The sequence below is a fragment of the Bactrocera oleae genome, chromosome 4 (assembly GCF_042242935.1).
Source record: "Bactrocera oleae isolate idBacOlea1 chromosome 4, idBacOlea1, whole genome shotgun sequence".
In the NCBI taxonomy this organism is placed as follows: domain Eukaryota; kingdom Metazoa; phylum Arthropoda; class Insecta; order Diptera; family Tephritidae; genus Bactrocera; species Bactrocera oleae.
In genome coordinates, this window is record NC_091538.1 from 37,839,254 (window position 1) to 37,862,213 (window position 22,960).

The 22,960-nt window shown below is 34.7% G+C and overlaps 2 protein-coding genes and 1 long non-coding RNA gene across 3 annotated transcripts; 2 read left to right on the forward strand and 1 right to left on the reverse strand.

Moving 5' to 3' along the window:
* Positions 1-2,055: 2,055 nt before the first annotated feature.
* LOC138857160 (uncharacterized) lies at positions 2,056-3,223 on the forward strand. Its single transcript, XR_011396176.1, has 2 exons — positions 2,056-3,085; positions 3,142-3,223. It is a non-coding gene; the product is annotated as an uncharacterized lncRNA (long non-coding RNA).
* Positions 3,224-3,604: 381 nt separating this feature from the next.
* or (AP-3 complex subunit sigma-2 or) lies at positions 3,605-7,101 on the reverse strand. The gene is made up of 4 exons (XM_036362271.2): positions 6,916-7,101; positions 6,768-6,859; positions 6,424-6,715; positions 3,605-4,290 (listed from the first exon to the last, which is right to left on the reverse strand). Exons 1-4 carry the CDS (start codon positions 6,982-6,984, stop codon positions 4,168-4,170), a joined length of 576 nt encoding a protein of 191 aa, XP_036218164.2. The 5' UTR covers positions 6,985-7,101; the 3' UTR covers positions 3,605-4,167.
* A 10,548-nt stretch (positions 7,102-17,649) lies between these two features.
* Positions 17,650-22,521, forward strand: LOC106621433 (nuclear receptor 2C2-associated protein). Its single transcript, XM_070108925.1, has 3 exons — positions 17,650-17,895; positions 17,950-18,040; positions 22,205-22,521. The coding sequence occupies exons 1-3, from the start codon at positions 17,789-17,791 to the stop codon at positions 22,496-22,498; spliced, it is 492 nt and encodes a 163-aa protein (XP_069965026.1). The 5' UTR covers positions 17,650-17,788; the 3' UTR covers positions 22,499-22,521.
* The last annotated feature ends 439 nt before the right edge of the window (positions 22,522-22,960 follow it).

Here is a 22,960-nt window from a genome sequence, read left to right on the forward strand (position 1 = left end):
GGTTTTTCAGATTAAGAAAATACATACATCGCTTATGGTGTATTTGCATTTAAAATTTAAAAATTCAACTATTTAAATAAAACCTTGGAGAAAGTAAAACAAAGATTTTATTGGGTTGGTTGTCGTCAATCAGTTACGGAGTGGATCGCCAATTGTGGCGAGTGCATTTCTGCTAAAGGGCCGCGGTCCAAAAGTCGTGGTCAGATGAAGCAGTACAATTCAGGTGCGCGGTTGAGCGAATAGCCATGGATGTAGCTGGGCCATTTCCTATCAGTCAATTAGGAAACAGATATGTTTTGGTAGTCATGGACTATTTCAGCAAATGGCCAGAGGTATACGCAATTCCTAACCAAGAGGCAGGAACAGTAGCGGATGTATTCATCAACAATTGGGTATCAAGATATGGTGTTCTAATAGAATTACATTCTGACCAAGGAAGAAATTTTGAATCAGCTCTAATACAGGGGATATGCCAGAAGCTGGGTATCCGGAAAACCCGTACAACTGCACTACATCCGCAGGTCGATGGCATGGTAAAACGATTCAATCGAACTTTGGAAGAACATTTGAGGAAAGTTGTGGACAAGTATCAGAAAGATTGGGATACCCAAATATCCTTGTTCCTGATGGCTGTACATGAAACAACGGGGCAGACTCCAGTAAAGGTAATTTTTTGCTGGATTGTGCAGCAGACACAGTTCTAATTAGAGTGTTGCCGTGTAAAAAGTAATTAAGCTATAAGCAATAAGTTGTAAGTTCGAATAGCGAGCAATAAGGGTTAAGTTGTTGGAATTGGAAATAAAGATAAGTGTATAGCATTAAATTGGGACTTTAATTTAACAATCCAGTGATCGAGCTCAAGAGTGAGTTATAGTTAGACGATTAATCGAGAAATCCGTTACAATATATGTAATAGATATGGCAACACTTGTTAGCTGTCAACATGGAACCCATTTGTTATTGTTCATATAACGAAAATTGTGTAAAAATTAAATGCTTATTTAAAGCAAATACTTAAATATTTAATATTATATAAAATAAATATGTAGAAACATTGAAGTGAAGTGTTAAGTGTTATAATATAAATAGTGCATAATATAAAAGAAAAGTTATACAGTGCATAATATAAAAGAAAAAAATAAGTGCATAATATAAAAGAAAAGTAAACCATAAATCGTGAAATTGTAAAATAAAAATTTTCAATTTAAAATGCAAATATCTCGAAAACTATTAGTTTCCAACCATACCCCTCTTAACCCTGAAATCGTGGGATGCGTAACTAAAGCCGACACAAATTTTCAATTTTAAACGTAAATATCTCGAAATAAATTTTTTTGTTTTGGCAACGAATACAGCGGTAATGGCATAGCATTCCAAATGAAATTATACAGAATTTGGTGGAAAGTATACCAAACCGTGTACAAAGTGTTGTGTGTAATAAAGGGTTATGGATTAATACTAAAAATTAGCTATTTTCTGAAAACTTGTTGTTTTAGTTTTTTTTTTTAGAATTGCATTTTTTTTTTCTATTATTAATTATTTTGTTTAGAATTAAACATCAACTAAAGGGAAAAAACTTTGAAAATTTTCTTTGCTACTTCTATCATTATTCAGTAATTAATATACGAATCACAAACATGTACTCATTTGTGCTCCCACTGTATATATAAATGATCAGGATGAAGAGACGAGTTGAAATCCGAGTAACTGTCTGTTCGTCCGTCCGTCTGTGCAAGCTGTAAATTGAGTAAAAATTGAGATATCTTTATGAAACTTGGTACACATATTTCTTGGTACAGTAAGGCGGTTGGTATTGCAGATGGGCCTAATCGGACCCACGACAAAACGTCATTAATCAAAACCAAATAAATTGCCATAACTAAGCTCCACAATAAGATACAACTGTTATTTGGTATACACATAAGGGAGGAGCATCTGCAGTTTAAAATTTGTTTAAAAAGTGGGCGTGATCCTGCACTCTAATATGTTTAATGTGCATATCTTCTAAACCGCTAAAGCTATGATAACAAAATTCACTAAAAGCAATAGTTTTAGCACCTCTATCGACAGTGTGAAATTGGGTGGCAACCCCGCCCACTTCCCATATAATGGTACTCTTAGATACTTAGAACTACTAAAAGCGCGATAAATCAAGCTCTAAACACGGCAGAGACATCAAATTTTATCTCTGGAATGGTATGACATTCCATTCTTCTCATATTTCTATATTATAGTGCGAAAACGGGCGTAATCGGATTACAACCACGCCTATTTCCCATACAACACCATTTTAAATTCTATCTGATCCTTTCACTTTCCACTATGCAAATCAAGCGTGTGTCCAAAAATTGTCTAAATCGAACCAAAAATGTTCAAGCCCCTAGGTACTGAATATGTGGACCAGTGAATATAGTTGACTTTTTACCGAAAATATCGGTCAAGGTGTAAGATATATATTGAAATTCATATAATAAAATAAATACATGAAACTCTCGATAATAGTATGTTTTTGTGTCAAAAATGGTAATTTCTCCTGCTTTGATCCTTGCAAGTTGCGAGAGTATACAATCTTCGGGCTTTGAGCGCGGCGACCGAATCAAGAAATTCCGTAATGAAAATAAACCTAACACGATCACAAAGTATGCGCAAAATGTTTGCATACTTTTAGGCGTATTTTCGCATATCTCAAACTGAACAAATTAATTGAAGATACAGAACAGGGCGATTCAAAATTAATAATCTTTAAGATGAAATTTTTTTAATAGCAAATAAGAATATGGAATTTAATAAAAATAAATTGTTCAGTATTCGGAGTTATAATATTAGTAACATTACTATTATTTTGGTAAATAGCTACCCCACCTTTTGGAACAGTATATCGTTTGAATTGAGCAATATAATTGAAATTTTGTATTTCGATGGGATTATCAATTGATCAATTTCCACTTATCATGGCTGGCGATTTCAACATCAACTTCGCTGATAAAAAATCAGAGCTGTTGACAACTTTTCGGAAAAATTAAATTTAAAAATTAATAATGATCCACAAGAATGCAGAATAAAATATGGGACCACCATTGACACGGTATTTTCCAAATATTTAGAAGATATCAAGTCTCAAACTTATGTTTCTTATTTCAGTTACCATAAACCTATAGTTTCAATGATAAAAATTCCTGAATAACCTACATGTATTGTAAGATAATAAAAACATTTTAAACAATATTAACTTCTCATTTATTCAGTTAAAGAAAAAAATGTTTTCTAATCGGTCACCACGCCCAAAAAGTGTAACTTGAATTAATATCAAAGAAAAACCTTAAATTAATATCAAAGAAAAAAAATACTGCATAAAAATAGATTATAATTGCATAAGTGGATTAAAAAGGCTATGCAATAGTTTTACCGCGGCAGTACCCGAGTGCCACATGTTTTTTTGTTTTTTGAATTTTTCTTGTATTCTTGTCATGTTAATAAATAAGTAATAGAAAAATGGATATTAAAAATATTGCCTGTTTTTACGACACTTCAAAAATTACCTGAAAAGCTCTAGACAGAATACTTCCTTAATGAATTCTATAAAGCAATTTGAAACACAAGTAAATTGGGTTGTAGTAAATTGTATTGTTTTGAATGAGTAAAATTAAGAATTTTAATATTTCAAGCGGTTACCACGCGTTGTTTATCCATATTTTATAAATTCATGTTTGTATATTTTAAATAAACGTGGTTTATTCAAATGCACGCTAAAATAATTACTTAGCGATTATTGCAAATAAGCGATACTTGTTTTTTCTTTCGCTTAGGGGTTTCTTGGCCAGATATATTGATCAACTGTTCATCATCTTTCATATTATTTTCCATTCCATTTTTAGGTTCAATTTTAACGTCATTATGATTATTTTTTGTATCCAATGAAAAAAAACTTATACCGGCTTCTCTTTGATAGCAATCGGAATTGCAACTAGTTGAGGAAAAAATGTATGGAGTGGATATGTTGACATCATATTCGTCATCAATTAGTTCGTACGTATTTTGACGCAAAAATGTATAATAATCGATATCTGTAGTTGACAACGTAGGGAATGTTGTTGAACTAATAGAAGAAGTCGGCCCATTGCTGGTAGTAAATGAGTCCAATATTAAGGTTGCTGAAGTTTGAGTCGGTCAGAATTTTAAATCTTTAATCGCTTGGGGTAAATCGGGAAGTTTTATATCCTTTATTTGTTGAGGAATGTTCATGCTTTTAACAGCACTCACTGCACGTGCGGGGGCAGCAGATATACCTGCCTACAAGTAAAATATTTTGATTAATATTGGTCCATATCAAAATATGGGCTGCGATTTAGAATACTATCCCCCGAATTCGGCATTAAAATGGGTATCAGAGAAGGTTTTCCAGATTAAGAAAATACATACATTTAATTGTCGCTTATTATGTATTTGTATTTAAAATTTAAAAATTCAACTATTTAAAGAGCGTGTTTCTTTCATTTATGATGAATTTTACACTTATATTTTTAACTTTTATTTTCACTTCAAGACTTCTAAATATTTAAATATTTATGTTATGAAGGGAAAACTTTAGTTTAGCATCCCACGATTTCAGGGTTAAGAGGGGTATGGTTGGATAGAGGAGATTCTCCAGATCTCGAATATATATAATTATTGCTATAAGTTTCCGAGATATTTGCATTTTAAGTTGAAATATTCACAAATTTCATTTTACAATTTCTCGATTTATGGTTATCTTTTCTTTTATATTATGCACTTATTACACAGTAACACTTCACTACAATGTTTCTACATATTTATTTTATATTAAATATTTAAGTATTTGCTTTAAATAAGCATTTAATTTTTACACAATTTTCATAATATGAACAATAACAAATGGGTTCCATGTTGTCAGATAATAAGTGTTGCCATATCCAAACGGATGAAAGCAATGAAAATAAATAAAAAACCCAATCACCCTCTACAAAATTTTATGAACTTAATTTTCCATTTTAATAAAAGAAAAAGGTTTTATGGCGTATGTTTTATTGCATCTGATAATTTCACAAATGGATCATGATGCTGATTTACTCTATTTTTACGCCATATGTATTCATATATCAAATTTTCAAAATCTTCACTGTTATTATAATTATCCTTAATAAAAATTGAAGTTTATAGAGAGTTATATATTCTCTTTAACATTGGTTTTTTTTGTAAAGATTTTTTATTTGCACTGGCGGCCTTCGCGCTTCAAAAAAATAACCCTGGTCGGTCCAACACCGGGGTGTTGATAATTCAATCGCGTCAAACTCCTTTCTGCACTGGCGGCCTTCGGCCGCGCTTCAAAAAAATAACCCTGGTCGGTCCAACACCGGGGTGTTCATAATTCAATCGCGTCAAACTTCTTTCAGCACTGGCGGCCTTCGGCCGCGCTTCAAAAAAATAACCCTGGTCGGTCCAACACCGGGGTGTTCATAATTTAATCGCGTCAAACTTCTTTCCGCACTGGAGGCCTTCGGCCGCGCTTTAAAAAAATAACCCTGGCCAATCCAATACCATAATTTATCAATAGAAGGGAATGAACAAAATAATAGTTAATGTATTTGGGGTATAATCCTCTTTTATTGTTCATTTTAATTCGCTTTCAAAATATATATTTATATATATATATATATATATAATAGATATGGCAACACTTATTATCTGACAACATGGAACCCATTTGTTATTGTTCATGTTACTAAAATTGTGTAAAAATTAAATGCTTATTTAAAGCAAATACTTAAATATTTAATATAAAATAAATATGTAGAAACACTGATGTGAAAAGTTAGTGTATAATAAGTGCATAATATAAAAGAAAATATAACCATAAATCAAGAAATTGTAAAATGAATTTTGTGAAATTTTCAACTTAAAATGCAAATATCTCGAAAACTATAAGTTTCCGGCGGCAATAATTATATATATTCGTGATCTGGAGAATCTCCTCTATCCAACCATACGCCTCTTAACCCTGAAATCGTAGGATGCTAAACTAAAGCCCACCCGTTATGAATTTTGTATTGCATGCAACAATTTTGTTATTGTGTGAATAATTGAATTTGAACAAAAGTTAAATATTGAATTAAAATTATTTTTGGACCATTCAATATAAAATAAATGGGAAGAAATAAATCAGTAGTGTAATAATAATTAAAAATATAAGGGCAAAATTCAACATAAATCAGAAAAAGACGCACTTTAAATAGGATTTTGGAACTTTAAATGTAAATATATCAAAAACCATTAGTCAGTGGCAACTAAAAGTATATATGTACTTTCTTAATTTGGAGAACCCCTTATATCCGTACATACACATTTAAGCCCGAAGTCGGGGGATGCTATTTTAAAATTTACCCAAAACATGTATAAACAGCTTACTTCTTGCTTCACTAGTTTATTTTGTTCTTCGATTCGTGCTAATATATCAGTCATATTTGTCTGCAGAACCATTCCTCCCATTACTAGCTCAGCGAGAATGTGATGTACCGCATCAGCATGAAATATCAAATCTAACTCACAAACATTTTCAAAACATTTGTCTAAAGTTTCCACAAAAACTTGGATAAGGTCTAAAATTCCCAATTCGCTTTCAGATGAATCCACACAAAAGACAAAATAAAGCGTTGCATAGTGACGATATATTAATTTGTAATCTGACCCACCAATAAGGCTTAAAAAGATATTAAAAACAATATTTTACAATTTAAATTAGGTTTACTCACCTTCCCCCTTCTAAAAAGTTGCAAACATTATCTTCTCGTTTAGAAACCAGCTGGAAAGTCTCCTTTATTATTTGCTGTTGCATATCTTCATTCTAATATTATTCAGAATAATAAATAAAAACGTTGCCAAATATTTATAGTAACTTACAAAATATTGATAGAATTTCGAAAGTCTAGGCTTTCCGTGGTTGTTAAAAACTAAAATAGCCTTTATCATTTCAATTGTACGTCTACCGGGCAGTACGGAGAAATTCTTATATACAACGTTTTTTCCACAAATTCACGCAACTTAACATTGAACATATACCATGGTAATTGGGAGTAGCGAAAGACTCATTCACAATAGTTTCGCCACCTCTGAGGTGTACGTTCACAATAAAACCAACATGGTGGCCATGGTGAGTTAGGGTAGCGAGGGGCTAAAACGGGTTGCGCATAGCAGAAAACGCCTAAATAATTATTTATAAATATTTTAAATTTTGGTTATTAATTGATGTTTAATGCTAACAATATATAATATCATACCATATAGGTAAATATGCGGCATATTTTTAATCATTTTAAATAACTTAATAATGGGCAAACTGAAAATTTAATTTAACTATGAGTGGACGGGAAGAAATAACTATTGTAACTAAATTTGATACTATAAGTAATAATAATTTATATAATCAAAAAAGCAAAACTTATCATAGCCATACAAGTGATAATAATTCATTTAAACAATAAAGCAAAATTTATCATTGTAATAATATCAAGAAATTTTACTAGTGCTCTAATTTAAGTATATATTTATTTAATCACAAATTAAATAAATTTTTTACGTTTTATATATCAGCAATTAATGGTGGATATATGTACAATAGTTTATTACAACTTTTGACACACAAAATTACCAAATTATTATATAGTTCTAAGTTTAGTTTTTAAATATATAGACTTCTAAAATAAATTATTTTTTGAAGTTGCAATATCTTTATAGTATAAAATACGGTAGGCATATCAGGTAGCTGTCTCTGTATTTCAGCCTGTAGCCATTATAATATGTACAATATATTACATATAACTCTTTACATAAATCAATTACCATATTGTTCTATAGTTCTAAATTTAGTTTTCAAAGATATAGACTCCTAAAATAAATAATTTGTTGAAGTTGCAATATCTTTATAGTATAAAACATTTTATAAGGGTATAAAATACGGTAGATATATTTATTTTTTAAAAAGTATTATAAAATTAGCTTGTGCAACACTGTTATGCAATGCTCAATAGCAATACTGGCATTTGAATTTATTAACAACTTTTAGTCAAACGCATTAATACACACCTGCTTATTGATAAAAATTCTTTTTTGAGCAGTTTTATCAGGAGCAATATGAAATATTCATTATTTTACGAAGATTGTATTGCAAATTTATAAACATTGCCCTCAGTTTCGTTGAATAAGCATTTTCCGCATGCCGTTATTTGACATGGTTGCTTAATTGCACCTTACATTTTTCTGTGGTGAATATTTATTAAGTTACCACAGTAAAAAAAAGGCATTAATATATATCGTAATTATTCTGAAATTTGCCAATAATAGTCGCTTTTTTAAAAACATATATTTAAATAAACTTATTTTATTTTGAAAACATATTAAAGTTTTACATATAATCAATATTTTTTAGACAACTTTTTCATAAATTAAGAGAAAAAAGCAAAATGCAACCATTTTCGGGTTAAAAGTCGGCCATCTTGGCTTTCAATAGAAACTCAACCCCTAGGCGGACTTGATGTTTCTCCATGGACCCCTCTCAGCTGTAGCATTGATTAAATCCATCAGCTGATTCTTTCTCTACTCCCCCTTTACGATGCATATACTATAAATATACGATATAAGAATTATGCTATTTAGTTGAGAAGTTGTTTTCAAAACTTGCTAAACTTATCGTTTATCGATAATTTATCGGCAGTCTACGTTCAGTATTTCGCGACTGCTACACGTTCAACATATAGTGGCGAACACGAATACCAGAACAAAGCAGAATCGACGATAAACTGTCAGAAGCAACTATACAGCGAATTCGTAGTTGCCAGAATGTTCTAGTAGCGAACTTTTGTTAAGAATTTACTATATAAGGGCTGTCGGATTGTGCAGCAGACACAGTTCTAATTACAGTGTCGTGTAAAGAGTAGTTAAGCTATAAGCAATAAGTTGTAAACTCGAATATCGAGCAATAGGTGTTAAGTTGTTGGAAATAGAAATAAAGATAAGTGTATAACCATTAAATTGGGACTTTTATTTAACAATCCAGTGATCGAATTCAAGAGTGAGTTACAGGTAGACGATTTATCGAGAAATCCGTTACAATTGGTGTCAGAAGTGGGATTGTCAAATAAATTCCCTAGGAGATAATTATTTAAAAATGGCCAAGTTTAACGATCTGAAGATTCAACAACTGAAAAAGGAGCTGGACCAACGTGGTTTGGCGACAAATGGATTAAAAACTGAATTACAATCACGGTTGAGAGAGGCCATGGAGGCGGAAAACATTAATGTTGAGGAATATGTCTTTCACATGGAATTAGAAGAAGAGACAACAAAGATAGAAGAAAAGGAAAAGGATCAATGCTTGTCAAAGATTGTGGACATAAACATGGTTTTTGTTGCAATATCGCAAATGTCGACACAATTTAAAGAGCAGGATGCACGTATAAGCCAACAAATAGCAGAGGTGTCATCACAAATGTTGACACAACAATCCCAATCGTCCTCGTTACAAACGCGGTTGGAAGAGCAGTTCGCAGCGCAAGATGCCCGTATATCAGCACGGGTGTCCTCACAGTTGGAAGAGCAGTTTGCAGCGCAAGATGCACATATATCAGCAAAGGTGACGGGATGAAATTTAAACTGAAATGGATGAATTAAAAGATCGTCTCCGCGAGCTACAATTAAATTAGCCAATTGTGTTCACAGCTTCTGCCAAGGAAAAACCTCCATCCTTTAATGGCACTGTTCCGTTCCACGTTTTTAAGCTTCAATTCGAAAAGACGGCATCTTCAAATAATTGGAACGCTGAAGATAAAGTAGCTGCATTGTTCGTTGCATTAAAAGGCTCTGCAGCGGAGATATTACAGACCATTCCAAACTGCGAGACGAGTAGTTATGAAACGTTGATGGGTGCATTAGAAAGAGGGTATGGTAGTGAGCACAGGAAGCAGATCATTCAAATCGAGTTGCGAAATCGCCGCCAGAAAGCCGATGAGTCTTTGCAGGAGTTTTCTACAGAGATTGAGAGGTTAGCTCACTTAGCTTATGCACATAAATCCATGGAATACATCGAGGACACGAAAATTCAGACTTTCGTCAATGGAATACGAGATAACACTACACGATTCGCTGCATTAGCATGTCCAAAATTAACGTTTGCAGAAACCGTTTCGTATGCTCTGACACAGGAAACTGCATCTCTGCTTTGTAATCAAACATTTAAAGCTCACAAAGTAGAAATAGAGGAACACACTTGGGTGAACCAATTACTTGAAAAAATGGACAACATGCAGAAAGCACTGGAAAAATCTACGGAAGCGCATAAGAAAAATGATGGTGTGCTTAAATGCTTCAACTGCGGAAAAAGTGGCCATATTGCACGCAACTGTAACCAGCCAAATAATCAAGTTGGACGTAAACGCAAAGCTGAGGCCAAAGAAGACATTATAGATGTCCGATTAATGACTATAATACCAGACTGGGATCCGGAGAAGCTACGGAAATGTCAGCAAGAGGATCCAGATTTGAAAAGTGTAATACATGGATTGGAGATGAATAAACGTCCAACGGGAGAAGAAATAGCTGCAGAAAGCCCAGTCGCTAAGGCTTATTGGGCACAATAGAATAGTTTAAAATTAGTGTCTGGCTGCCTGCATCGCGTATGGGAAAGCGAAGATGGGTAAAGTTCACCAGCTCTGATGATTGTTCGAAAAGTAAAAATTCCTGAAGTTCTCAACGAGCTGCACAACGGTTCAAGTGGAGGACACATGGGTATCAATAAAAACTTGGTGAAATTAAAACAAAGATTTTATTGGGTTGGTTGTCGTCAATCAGTTACGGAGTGGATCGCCAATTGTGGCGAGTGCATTGCTGCTAAAGGGCCGCGGTCCAGGAGTCATGGTCAGATGAAGCAGTACAATTCAGGTGCGCCATTTGAGCGAATAGCCATGGATGTAGCTGGTCCATTTCCTATCAGTAAATTAGGAAACAGATAAGTTTTGGTAGTCATGGACTATTTCAGCAAATGGCCAGAGGTATACGCAATTCCTAACCAAGAGGCAGGAACAGTAGCGGATGTATTCATCAACAATTGGGTATCGAGATATGGTGTTCCAATAGAATTACATTCTGACAAAGGGAGAAATTTTGAACCAGCTCTAATACAGGAGATATGCCAGAAGCTGGGTATCCGGAAAACCCGTACAACTGCACTACATCCGCAGGTCGATGGCATGGTAGAACGATTCAATCGAACTTTGGAAGAACATTTGAGGAAAGTTGTGGACAAGTATCAGAAAGATTGGGATACCCGTATATCCTTGTTCCTGATGGCTTATCGGTCTGCTGTACATGAAACAAAGGGCCAGACTCGAGCAAGGGTAATTTTTGGTTATGATCTTCGACTACCGATTGATTTAAAATTTGGAATTAACGCCAACGAAGGAAGGAATACTAAGGAATTCAATAGCATCCTAGAAGACGAGATGAGGGATATACATGCTATGGTGAGACAGCGCACCAAAATTATGAGCGATAAGATGAAAGCAAAATACGACAAGGCAATATACTCTGAGGGTTTTGTTGAAGGCCATTGGGTATTGTTATATAACCCACAACGAAAGAAAGGGCTGTCTCCCAAATTACAGTGTAATTGGAAAGGACCATACCAGGTTATTAAGCGACTCAATGATGTAGTGTATCGCATATAGACCAATGGAAGACCAAGGAATTAAATGAAGCTGGTTCATCTGGAACGGCTTGCAGCGTTTGGTACCGCAAATATGTCTAATCGGGAAGATCAGACTTAGGTAGAGGGCAGTGTGGCGAACACGAATACCAGAACAAATCAGAATCGACGATAAACTGCCAAGCAGCGAATTCGTAGTTGCCAGAATGTTCTAGTAGCGAACTTTTGTTAAACATTTACTATATAAGGGCTGCCGGACTGTGCAGCAGACACAGTTGTAGTTAGAGTGTTGTCGTGATAAGAGCAATTAAGCTATAAGCAATAAGTTTTAAACTCAAATATCGAGCAATAAGTGTTAAGTTGTTGGAAATAGAAATAAAGATAAGTGTATAGCCATTAAATTGGGACTTTTATTTAACAATCCAGTGATCGAACTCAAGAGTGAGTAACAGGTAGACGATTTATCGAGAAATCCGTTACAATATTGTGAACACGGATAAATTGCCAGAATCAACCAGACAGCGAAAGTCGTGGTTGACAGAATGTTTTAGTGGCGGAGTTTTGTTAACGATCTACTATATGGTATAAGGGCTGCCAGACTGTGCAGCAGACACAGTTCTAGTAATAGTGCTGCCATGTAAAGAGCAAATGAGATATAATTAAGAAGTTGCAAGTTCGGATGCCCAACTTATTCCATTGTACGCCTCGAAATTAGCATTTTTTTATAACATTTTGGATTGTAGTGTAGTCAGATCAGACAATATACTTGTTTTTGGATATTTAAATTAAAACACCCAACATATACTACGTTAAAAAAATTTTCTACATTGGACGTTTAATATATGGAGAAACTATTTATATATTTTTATTTTATTTCATGGTATGCTAAAACAACTGAGTTTTGAACTTTCAATACTTAGCCAAGTGATTTAAGCTTGTTGGCTCTCAATTATTAAATGTTTATAATAATTTCCAATTGAAAATAATACTATGATGCATCACATTACAAAATATTTCATTAAATACAATACGTTTAAATTTCGCATTTTCTTTAATTTTCTTTGTTTAAAAATTTTTTTAGTAATCTTGAACGGCCGAAAAAAATCCTCCATTCACATATATTTTTCGGTAGAATTTCCATTTGGCCGTTCTTCTTTTTCCAATTGCGAAACTTCAAAACCTCCTAAACTCAATCCAACTGTCAAAGTTCAGGAGGTGATTTCCGCTCTCACTGCCACATGAGAGTTGGGCATATCTTTATCTATGTTAAATGCAGAGGATTTGTTGTTGCTAACAATTTAAAATCACTTTATTAAGTATTGAAAGTTCAAAACTCAGTTGTTTTAATATACCATAAAATAAAAATATATAAATAGTTTCTCTATATATTAAACCTCCAATGTAGAATAATTTTTAATCGTAGTATATGCTGGGTGTTGTAATTTAAATACCCAAAAACAAGTATTTTGTCTGATCTGACAATGCAAAATGTTATAAAAAAATGCTAATTTCGAGGTGCACACTGGAATTAGTTGGGCATCCCGAACTTACAACTTCTTACTTATATCTCAATTGCACTTTACATGGCAGCACTATTACTAGAACTGTGTCAAAAGTCTGTTGTTGCAATACACAATAACATCGTAAGAAATTTATTGAAATATTTTTTCCATATATTCAATGGCCAACCAATAATAATTTTGAATCGTAATAAATGTTGGGTATTTTTATACCATCATCAAAATTAGTTTAAGGAGCTATCTATCCTATATGAGGCGCAAATATATGTACGTATATATATTAATCTCAAAAGATTTTCAATATTAGACCAACGCTTATTCCAATCCTCGAAGCACTTTTGAAATGCGCTTTTCGGTATGGCCATCAGCTCTTTCTTCGATTCTGACTTGGTCTCATCAGTTGTGGCAAAACGCTTTCCTTTCATTAATTTCTTCAGTTTTGGGAATAGGCAAAAGTCGCAGGGAGCCAAATCTGGTGAATACGTTGGTTGCGGCAATTTACGGTTTTGTTTTTGGCCAAAAAATCTCGAATAAACATTGATGTGTAAGCTGGTGCATTTAGCAATTTCGGAAGAAACTTCGCTGCCACGGGTTTCATGTCCAAAACAATCGAAAAATTGAATGGCATGATACATCATTAAAAACTTCTCGGTCTTCTGTAAAGCGCTTGTACCACTTGTACTCGTAAAATTTAATACATATCCTTTGATCTATCTCTTCTAAAAGTCAAAAATCGATGAGCACACAAAAACGTGACTAACCATTTGTGTTGTCAAAACTACTAGTCGAAATTGGCTTCTAATGAAAGCACATAATAAGCATATTGTAACGGGTTTCTCGATAAATCGTCTACTTATAACTTACTCTTGAGCATTGTATAAATCTACCAGTAGCCAATCCTAAGATTTTCACTAATTCACACGCAAAAATGTCCCACTTGGTACGGGTTGCCTCAAAAATTCTACTACTAAAATTACACATGGTACGGGTTGCCTACTTATATTCTCTACTAAAGTCACACTTTGAAGCGACTAGTTAGAGAATTTGTAGTTGCCAGACCTTGCCTTGAGTCTGGCCCGTTGTTTCATGTACAGCAGACCGATAAGCCATCAGGAACAAGGATATATGGGTATCCCAATCTTTCTGATACTTGTCCACAACTTTCCTCAAATGTTCTTCCAAAGTTCGATTGAATCGTTCTACCATGCCATCGGACTGCGGATGTAGTGCAGTTGTACGGGTTTTCCGGATACCCAGCTTCTGGCATATCTCCTGTATTAGAGCTGGTTCAAAATTTCTCCCTTTGTCAGAATGTAATTCTATTGGAACACCATATCTCGCTACCCAATTGTTGATGAATACATCCGCTACTGTTCCCGCCTCCTGGTTAGGAATTGCGTATACCTCTGGCCGTTTGCTGAAATAGTCCATGACTACCAAAACATATCTGTTTCCTAATTTACTGATAGGAAATGGACCAGCTACATCCATGGCTACTCGCTCAAACGGCGCACCTGAATTGTACTGCTTCATCTGACCATGACTCCTGGACCGCGGCCCTTTAGCAGCAATGCACTCGATACAATTGGCTATCCACTCCGTAACTGATTGACGACAACCAACCTAATAAAATCTTTGTTTTAATTTCTTCAGGGTTTTAGTGATACCCATGTGTCCTCCACTTGGACCATTGTGCAGTTCCTTGAGAACTTCAGAAATTCTTACTTTTGGAATAATCATCAGAGTTCGTGAACTTTGCCCATCTTCGCTTTCCCATACGCGATGCAAGCAGCCAGACACTAACTTCAAACTATTCCATTGTGCCCAATAAGCCTTTGCGACTGGGCTTTCTGCAGCTATTTCTTCTCTTGTTGGACGTTTATTCATCTCCAATCCGTGTATTACGCTTTTCAAATCTGCATCCTCTTGTTGACATTTCCGTAGCTACTCCGGATCCCAGTCTGATGTTATAGTCATTAATCGAACATCTATAATGTCTTCTTTGGCCTCAGCTTTTGAGCAATGCCTGCATTCCAGATTACAGGGAGGGCAGGACATGGCATCAGCATTTCCATGATTACTACCTTTGCGATGTTCTATAGAGAAGTCGTAACTTTGGAGTCTTTCAATCCAACGTGCCAACTGTCCTTCTGGGTTCCTGAATTGCAGAAGCCATTTTAATGCTGCATGATCTGTTCTCACCCGAAATCGCTGGCCATAAAGGTACTTATGAAAATGTTTGATGCACTTCACCAACGCCAGTAATTCCCTCCGCGTAACACAATAATTTCTCTCTGGCTTACTTATGGTCTGGCTGTAATACGCAACCACTTTCTCATGTCCATCAATGACTTGCGATAGAACGCCTCCTACTGCAAATCCACTAGCATCCGTATCCAAAATAAACGTTGATCCTGGGACCGGGTATGCCAACATTGGCGCAGTACTTAACCGCTCCTTCAGAGTTTGGAAAGCAATTTCCTGTTCTTTATTCCATTCAAAAACTCTGTTCTTTTTCGTGAATTCATGGAGGCTACTAGCTACGCTGGCAAAATTTGGAACGAATCGTCTATAATAAGTACATAGTCCAAGGAAACTCCGCAATTCATGTAAATTTTTAGGAGTGGGCCAATCTCTTACTGCCTCGATCTTTTCATTAGCTGTGGAAATGCCCTCCGTTGTGACTTTGTGTCCTAAGTAGTTTACTTCCTTTTTGAAAAGGGAACACTTCTTTGGACTCAGCTTCAGACCAGCGCTAGCTATCCGTTGGAAAACCTCTTCCAAGTTCTCAAGGTGTTCATCGAAGCTTTTACCCAACACGATGATATCGTCGAGGTATACCAAACAGGTCTTCCAGTGTAATCCTTTTAATACCTGGTCCATAAGTCTCTCAAAAGCAGCAGGAGCGTTACATAATCCAAAGGGCATTACGGTAAATTGCCTTAGACCATCTCCAACGCTGAAAGCCGTCTTTTCTTTGTCTTCTTCGTTTACCTCCACTTGCCAATAACCACTTTTTAAATTAAGTGTTGAGAACCATTTTGTGCCTGATAACGAGTCGAGTGTATCATTGATTCTAGGTAGTGGATAACTGTCTTTCTTCGTTACATCATTCAACCTTCTATAGTCCACACAAAATCTCATGTTGCCATCTTTCTTCTTCACAAGTACTACAGGTGAGCTCCACGGACTCTCTGATGGTTCGATTACGCCGCTTTCGCTCATTTCACGTATGGTCTGGTTTACAACTTCTCGTTTTGCTAAAGGAACGCTTCGAGGAGCCTGGCGGAAATGTGTCAACATTTGTGATGACACCTCTGCTATTTGTTGGCTTATACGTGCATCCTGCTCTTTAAATTGTGTCGACATTTGCGTTGACATTTGCGATATTGCGGCAAAAACCATGTTTATGTCCACAATCTTTGACAAGCATTGATCCTTTTCCTTTTCTTCTATCTTTGTTGTCTCTTCTTCTAATTCCATGTGAAAGACATATTCCTCAACATTAATGTTTTCCGCCTCCATGGCCTCTCTCAACCGTGATTGTAATTCAGTTTTTAATCCATTTGTCGCCAAACCACGTTGTTCCAGCTCCTTTTTCAGTTGTGGAATCTTCAGATCGTTAAACTTGGCCATTTTTAAATAATTATCTCCTTTGGAATTTATTTGACAATCCCACTTCTGACACCAATTGTAACGGATTTCTCGATAAATCGTCTACCTGTAACTCACTCTTGAGTTCGATCACTGGATTGTTAAATAAAAGTCCCAATTTAATGGCTACACACTTATCTTTATTTCTAATTCCAACAACTTAACACTTATTGCTCGTTATTCGAGCTTACAACTTCTTGCTTATAGCTTAATTGCTCTTATCACGACAACACTCTAACTAGAACTGTGTCTGCTGCACGATCCGGCAGACCTTATATAGTAAACTTTTAACAAAAGTTCGCTACTAGAACATTCTGGCAACTACGAATTCGCTGTCTAGTTGCTTCTAGCAGTTTATCGTTAATTCTGATATGTTCTGGTACTTGTGTTCGCCACAATATTAACCGGGTATTGAGAAAACGGGTATCCTAAACTGTTGTTATGGTGCTTTGACAGTTCTGTTCTGTCCAAACAAATATGAAATGTCAGTGCCTAATGTTTTGACGCGGAATTTGAAATTTAGCAATGTAATATTCAAATCATATATTTTAACAACACATGAAAAGTAGTAATTAAATACTTAAATACATATATATGTATATGTGTAGATAATATTTTAATAATAATTGTTAGTATATATAAACATCTGTTTATCTACATATTTACTAATTGAATTGGTAAATCAGCTTACTATTATATCTGTTCTCTCACATATAGTTGTCATCCTCATAATATTTCTTACCAGTTGAACAGCTCAAACATACCCTGTATTAGCTCGAATATATCTAACCGACGCCATTTGGGAAATGATTATTGCGTGATAACAAATGCCCACACAAAAAAATTGTCAATTTTAATAGCGATCAACTGGACAGGTGATTGCCAAAAGCTATTGCCTGTGGAGATGCCGCGTAAAGTTATCAAGATAACATCTCTTACCAGCCGGGGTGCTTTCCAAAATATGTTTACAATAGCAATGAACTTATTAAAAAAGTTGCCATTCAAATGCAGGTATTTTCCTTTTAAGAAATGTGTGATCAATATTAATTCATGTTTCAATTTAAGTGTTAGTTCTGTGCAAGGAAAGGATGTAAAGCAATACGGGAAGCAACACATGTTTGACTCGGTGGCGGAAACCTCGTGGAATTCAAGCGAAGCAAGTGTTTACATTCAGTTTGTATATCTTTCATAATCATTTCTAGTTATCCGAAGTATGGAAGTGTCGTTAAGTATTTATATAGTACTTTAGGGTCGGCTTTAGTATGCCATTCGACGATTTCAGGGTTAAAAGGGGTATGGTCATAATTTTAACGCCGGAAACTTATTGTTTTCGAGATATTTGCAATTTTTATTTTCCTTTAAGATAACCTGTTTTGAACTTTACAAAAAGGTTATTTGTTGTTTTCAGTGCAAATGTTTATGGGCTAAGGAGGTGCTCCAGATTAGGAATATATTTATATATATATATATACAGTATCTCACGCTTAATTGATTACCGTTTAATTAATTTTCCTGCTTATTTGAACCACCTGAACGGTCAAAAATACATTGTATACAAAATACGTGTAATTGAAAAAACTATACCTTTAATTTCGGGTCGGCTTTAGAATAACGTCCCACGCTTTCGGGTATAAAATGGGTATGGGCTATGGGCTCTATGATAGAGGAGATCCCCCAGATCAAGAATATATATAGATATAGCCGCGGGAAACTTATAGTTTTCGAGATATTTAGGTTTAAAGTTGAAAATTTCAACTATTTAAAGTACGTATTTTTGCGATTTAAAATGAATTATACACTTATATTTTTCACTTTTATATCCACTAACACTTGACTAATTCGTTTTTAGAAATTTTTTTTATATTAGATGCTGCAAAAATAGCTTTATTTCAATAATTAAATCATTCTTCAATTTTATTAATTTTGACAATAACAATATGGTTGTGAATGTCAAAACATCAGTGTTGCCATACTAATATATTTTGTGAACGAAGAAAAATAAAATAAACAGAGACATTGTATCCTAGATACAGGAAACAACGCAAAAAGGATTTCTGCGCGTAAAAACTTTGGTACACCCCGGTGTTGGATCGACCAGGGTTATTTTTTTAAAGCGCGACCGAAGGCCGCCAACGCAAAAAGGAGTTCTGCGCAAAAAAACTTTGATACACCCCGGTGTTAGACCGACCAGGGCTATTTTTTTTGAAGCGCGGCCGAAAGCCGCCAACGCAAAAAGAAGTTCCGCCAACGCCGTATACCGTCCCAAGCTTTCGGGGATAAAATGGGTATTGGCGGATAGAAGAGATCTTCCAGATCAAGAATATATATAATATAGTGGGAAACTTATACTTTTCGAGATATTTACGTTTAAAGTTGAAAATTTCAACTATTTAAAGTCCGCATTTTTTCGATATAGTATGAATTATACCCTTATATTTTTCACTTTTGTATCCACTAACACTTCACTAACTCGTTTTTAGAAATTTGTTTTATATTTTATGTGGCAAAAAAAAACTTTATTTCAATATTTAAATCATGCTTAAATTTTATTAATTTTGACAGTAACAAAAGGGTTGTAAATGTCAAATAACTAGTGTTGTCATACTAATGTATTTTGCAAACAAAGAAAAAAAAATAAAAGGAAAAATTATACCCTAAATACAGGAACCATATTTGTTGATGGGCACTATTAAATCTTTTTTTTTGCAAATTAAGACTTTATTGTGAAAAAATTGTTATACATTTAATGTTCAAAATATTGCCCATCGAAAGCTACGACGTTTGCCCATCTTTCTGGCAGTTTGTTTATCCCATCCCAAAAGAACTTCTTCGGCTTGGGGGTCAAGAAAGAATCGAGCCAATTTCTGATACCTTGTTCTGAAGTGAATCGTACTCCGGTGAGGGCATTCTGCATTACTCTGAACAAGTGGTAATCGGAAAGTGCTATGTCTGGGCTATAAGGCGGGTGAGGTAGAACTTTCCACCCACAGTTTTCCAAATATTTTTTAACTGGCCTTGCAACATGTGGCCGTGCGTTGTTGTGATGAAAAATTATTGATTCGTGTCTGGTCGCATATTCTAGTCGTTTTTCCGCGATGGCCTTTTTCAAACGAATCAATTGTTTTCGGTAGAGGTCCCCATTGATCGTACATAGCATAACCTTGGCACCATGGATATTCGGCTTTGCCGTGGATGTCGATGGTTGGCCGGGCTTCACATACGTTCTCTTGCGCTTTGGGTTATCATAATGAATCAATTTTTTATCGCCAGTGACAATCCGATGCAAAAATACCTTATTTTGGTGGAGTTGAAGCAACATTTCCGACATGCAGAATCGACGTCTCTTGGCTTTAATGCATAAGGCACCCAATTTCCAAGCTTCTGGATAAACCCTAATGATTTTAATCGTCTGGAAACGGTTGCTTGATCAACTTCTAATACTTTTGCAAGTTCTTCTTGCGTCTGGCATGCATCTGCGTCGAGCAATGTCTGTAATTCTTCGTCTTGAAATTTTTTTGGCTGTCCGGGTCGTTCTCCGTCGTCTAAGTCGAAATTGTCACTTTTAAATCGTGCAAACCACTTTTGGCACGTTCGTTCGGCTGAAGCATGGTCACCATAAACGTCCAGTAAAATACGATGGGTTTCGGTAGCACTTTTCTTCATGTTAAAGTAATGAAGAAGAACTTCCCGCAAAAACACTTTATTTGGTGCAAATTTCGACATTTTCAAATGAATAAAATAAATTATTGTTCACGCTAAAACAAATGACATCTACTGAAAACGACGCAAAATAATACTAGTAGAGCTCTCTCTTAGAAAACCGCACGAATTAATGCATACACCCAATAGTTTCCTTCACTTCATAAACCCCGGTGTTGGACTGACCAGGGTTATTTTTTTTTTTTGAAACGCGGCAGAAGGCCGCCACCGCAAAAAGGAGTTCTACGCGAAAAGACCTTGGTACACCCCTACGTTTGATCACCCAGGGGTATTTTTTGAAGCGCGGCCGAAGGCCGCCAACGCAAAAAGAAGTTCTGTGAAAAAGTAACATTGTCATAGAGCATATAACATAATTCTTAACATCAATGCTCTGTAATAGTTTATTTTTCTAGGTTTTGGATTCCTGTATTTGGGGTATTATCTGTTTTTATTTCTTTCAGTTCATTTACAAAAGATGTTGATAAAGTAACACTGGTTATTAGACATTTTGCAACCCTTTTGTTATTGTCAGAATTAATAGAATTTAACAATAATTTAAATATTGAATTACACTATTTTTGCACTATATAATGTAAAATAAATGTGTACAAACGAATTAGTGAAGTGATAGTGGATATAAAAGTGAAAAATATAAGCGTATAATTCATTTGAAATCGAAAAGATGCGTACTTTAAATAGTTGAAATTTTCAACTTTAAACGTAAATATCTCGAAAACTAAGTTTACCGCGGCTATATCCATATATATTCTTGATTTTGAAGATCTCCTCTATCCGCCCATACCCAGTTTACCCCCGAAAGCCTGTGACGGTATACTAAAGTTTTCCCAAAAAAATATCTGGCATACCACTCATAAGGTCTTCGTCGGTTCTCGAAGTTTTAAAATATATACTTACAACAACTTTTTTTTCTTACGTGAATTAGTAAAAATGATCGATTTAATCTATTTTATTCATAAGATTGCTGTAAACTTCGTTTTTAAAGCCTTATTGCCAACAAAATCATATTCCAAAAATGAAGGTGTTTTAAGGGATCTGCAGCAATAGGAGCTCAGCTAAATATGCAATTGTTTTCTCTTACCGTAATTTTTTTTTGGAAGATCATCGCAAAAGGTGGTAATATTGACGGAAAATCTCACGAAGATTCGTCAGGTGCGCACAATGTCAAAAGTGCCAAAATGTTTCGTATAATGGAGTTGAGGTTAGGGATTAGCCTGCGCAATATCTAGATTTTAGAAGAAAGTAAAGCCTGGTACTTGATCCTGCAAAAGAGATGCTAGGATTAAGAGAGTCTATGCCCAAACGCTGCATGGACATAATTGCCAATAAAAGATATTCTCTCAAATACAATATAATTAATAGTGCATAATTTTTTGGTTTTAAAAACTGATTTGGTTTTGAACCTATTTTTATGTCCAAAGAAATTCTAATGAGGTCAAATAGTTTAATCTTTGTAAGTTGTGTAAGGTTTCTTTCACATTTGCAATGAAGACTAAGATGAAATATATTATATCAATTCATTCCTTTTTTATCGTTTTTTCCATAACTGTATAAAAGCATTTAACCAGTAATTTGCATATTAATTATTTTATTTTAATTTTAGGGCACTCCCCAATGGGTAATAATACGTTTTGAAGAGCCACAGGCGGTCAGTAAGTTTTCATTCCAGTTTCAGGGAGGTTTCGCTGCGAAAACCCTGTCAATCCACGCGGAAACGGAAGACGGTAAACAAATTTTGGAGGAGGCATTTTATCCAGAAGATATAAATTCCACCCAATCATTTATATTAAATCATCCTATAGAGAGCAAAGAAGCCGTAAAAATTAAGTTTTTATTTCCTTCAAGTACAGACTTTTTTGGTAGAATAATACTGTATGAACTTGAAATATTCGAATAAAGCGAACGATTTTAACCATGGTAGACGTGGAGATACTTTTGCTGAAAAATTTACAATTCACACTAAAAAATTTACAATGCGACGTGGTAGATTCAGAAAAAAATTATACGTAAAATTATTAGTTAATTATTAAAAAACAAACAAGAAAAAACATTTAACCGTTGCAAGAGGGTTTGTTTTGAATCGCAGTTGTCAAAATTTTACATTTGAAATTTAAAAAAATGTCAACCAATTCAACACATATCGTTTTAATTAATTCTATCGGCAATGTGTTATACAATCTTAAACCTATATAAAACATTGACTTTTGTGCTTAATAAAATCACAGTTCATATTTTTGTGATTTTTCGACATAATCAGCTTTGTGGCCTATCATATGGGTAATTAGTTCAAATCAAGCTTTAGTGAATATCAGTTATATGGGGGCTAAGGCAAGTTTCTGCCCGATTTTATTTATTTTAG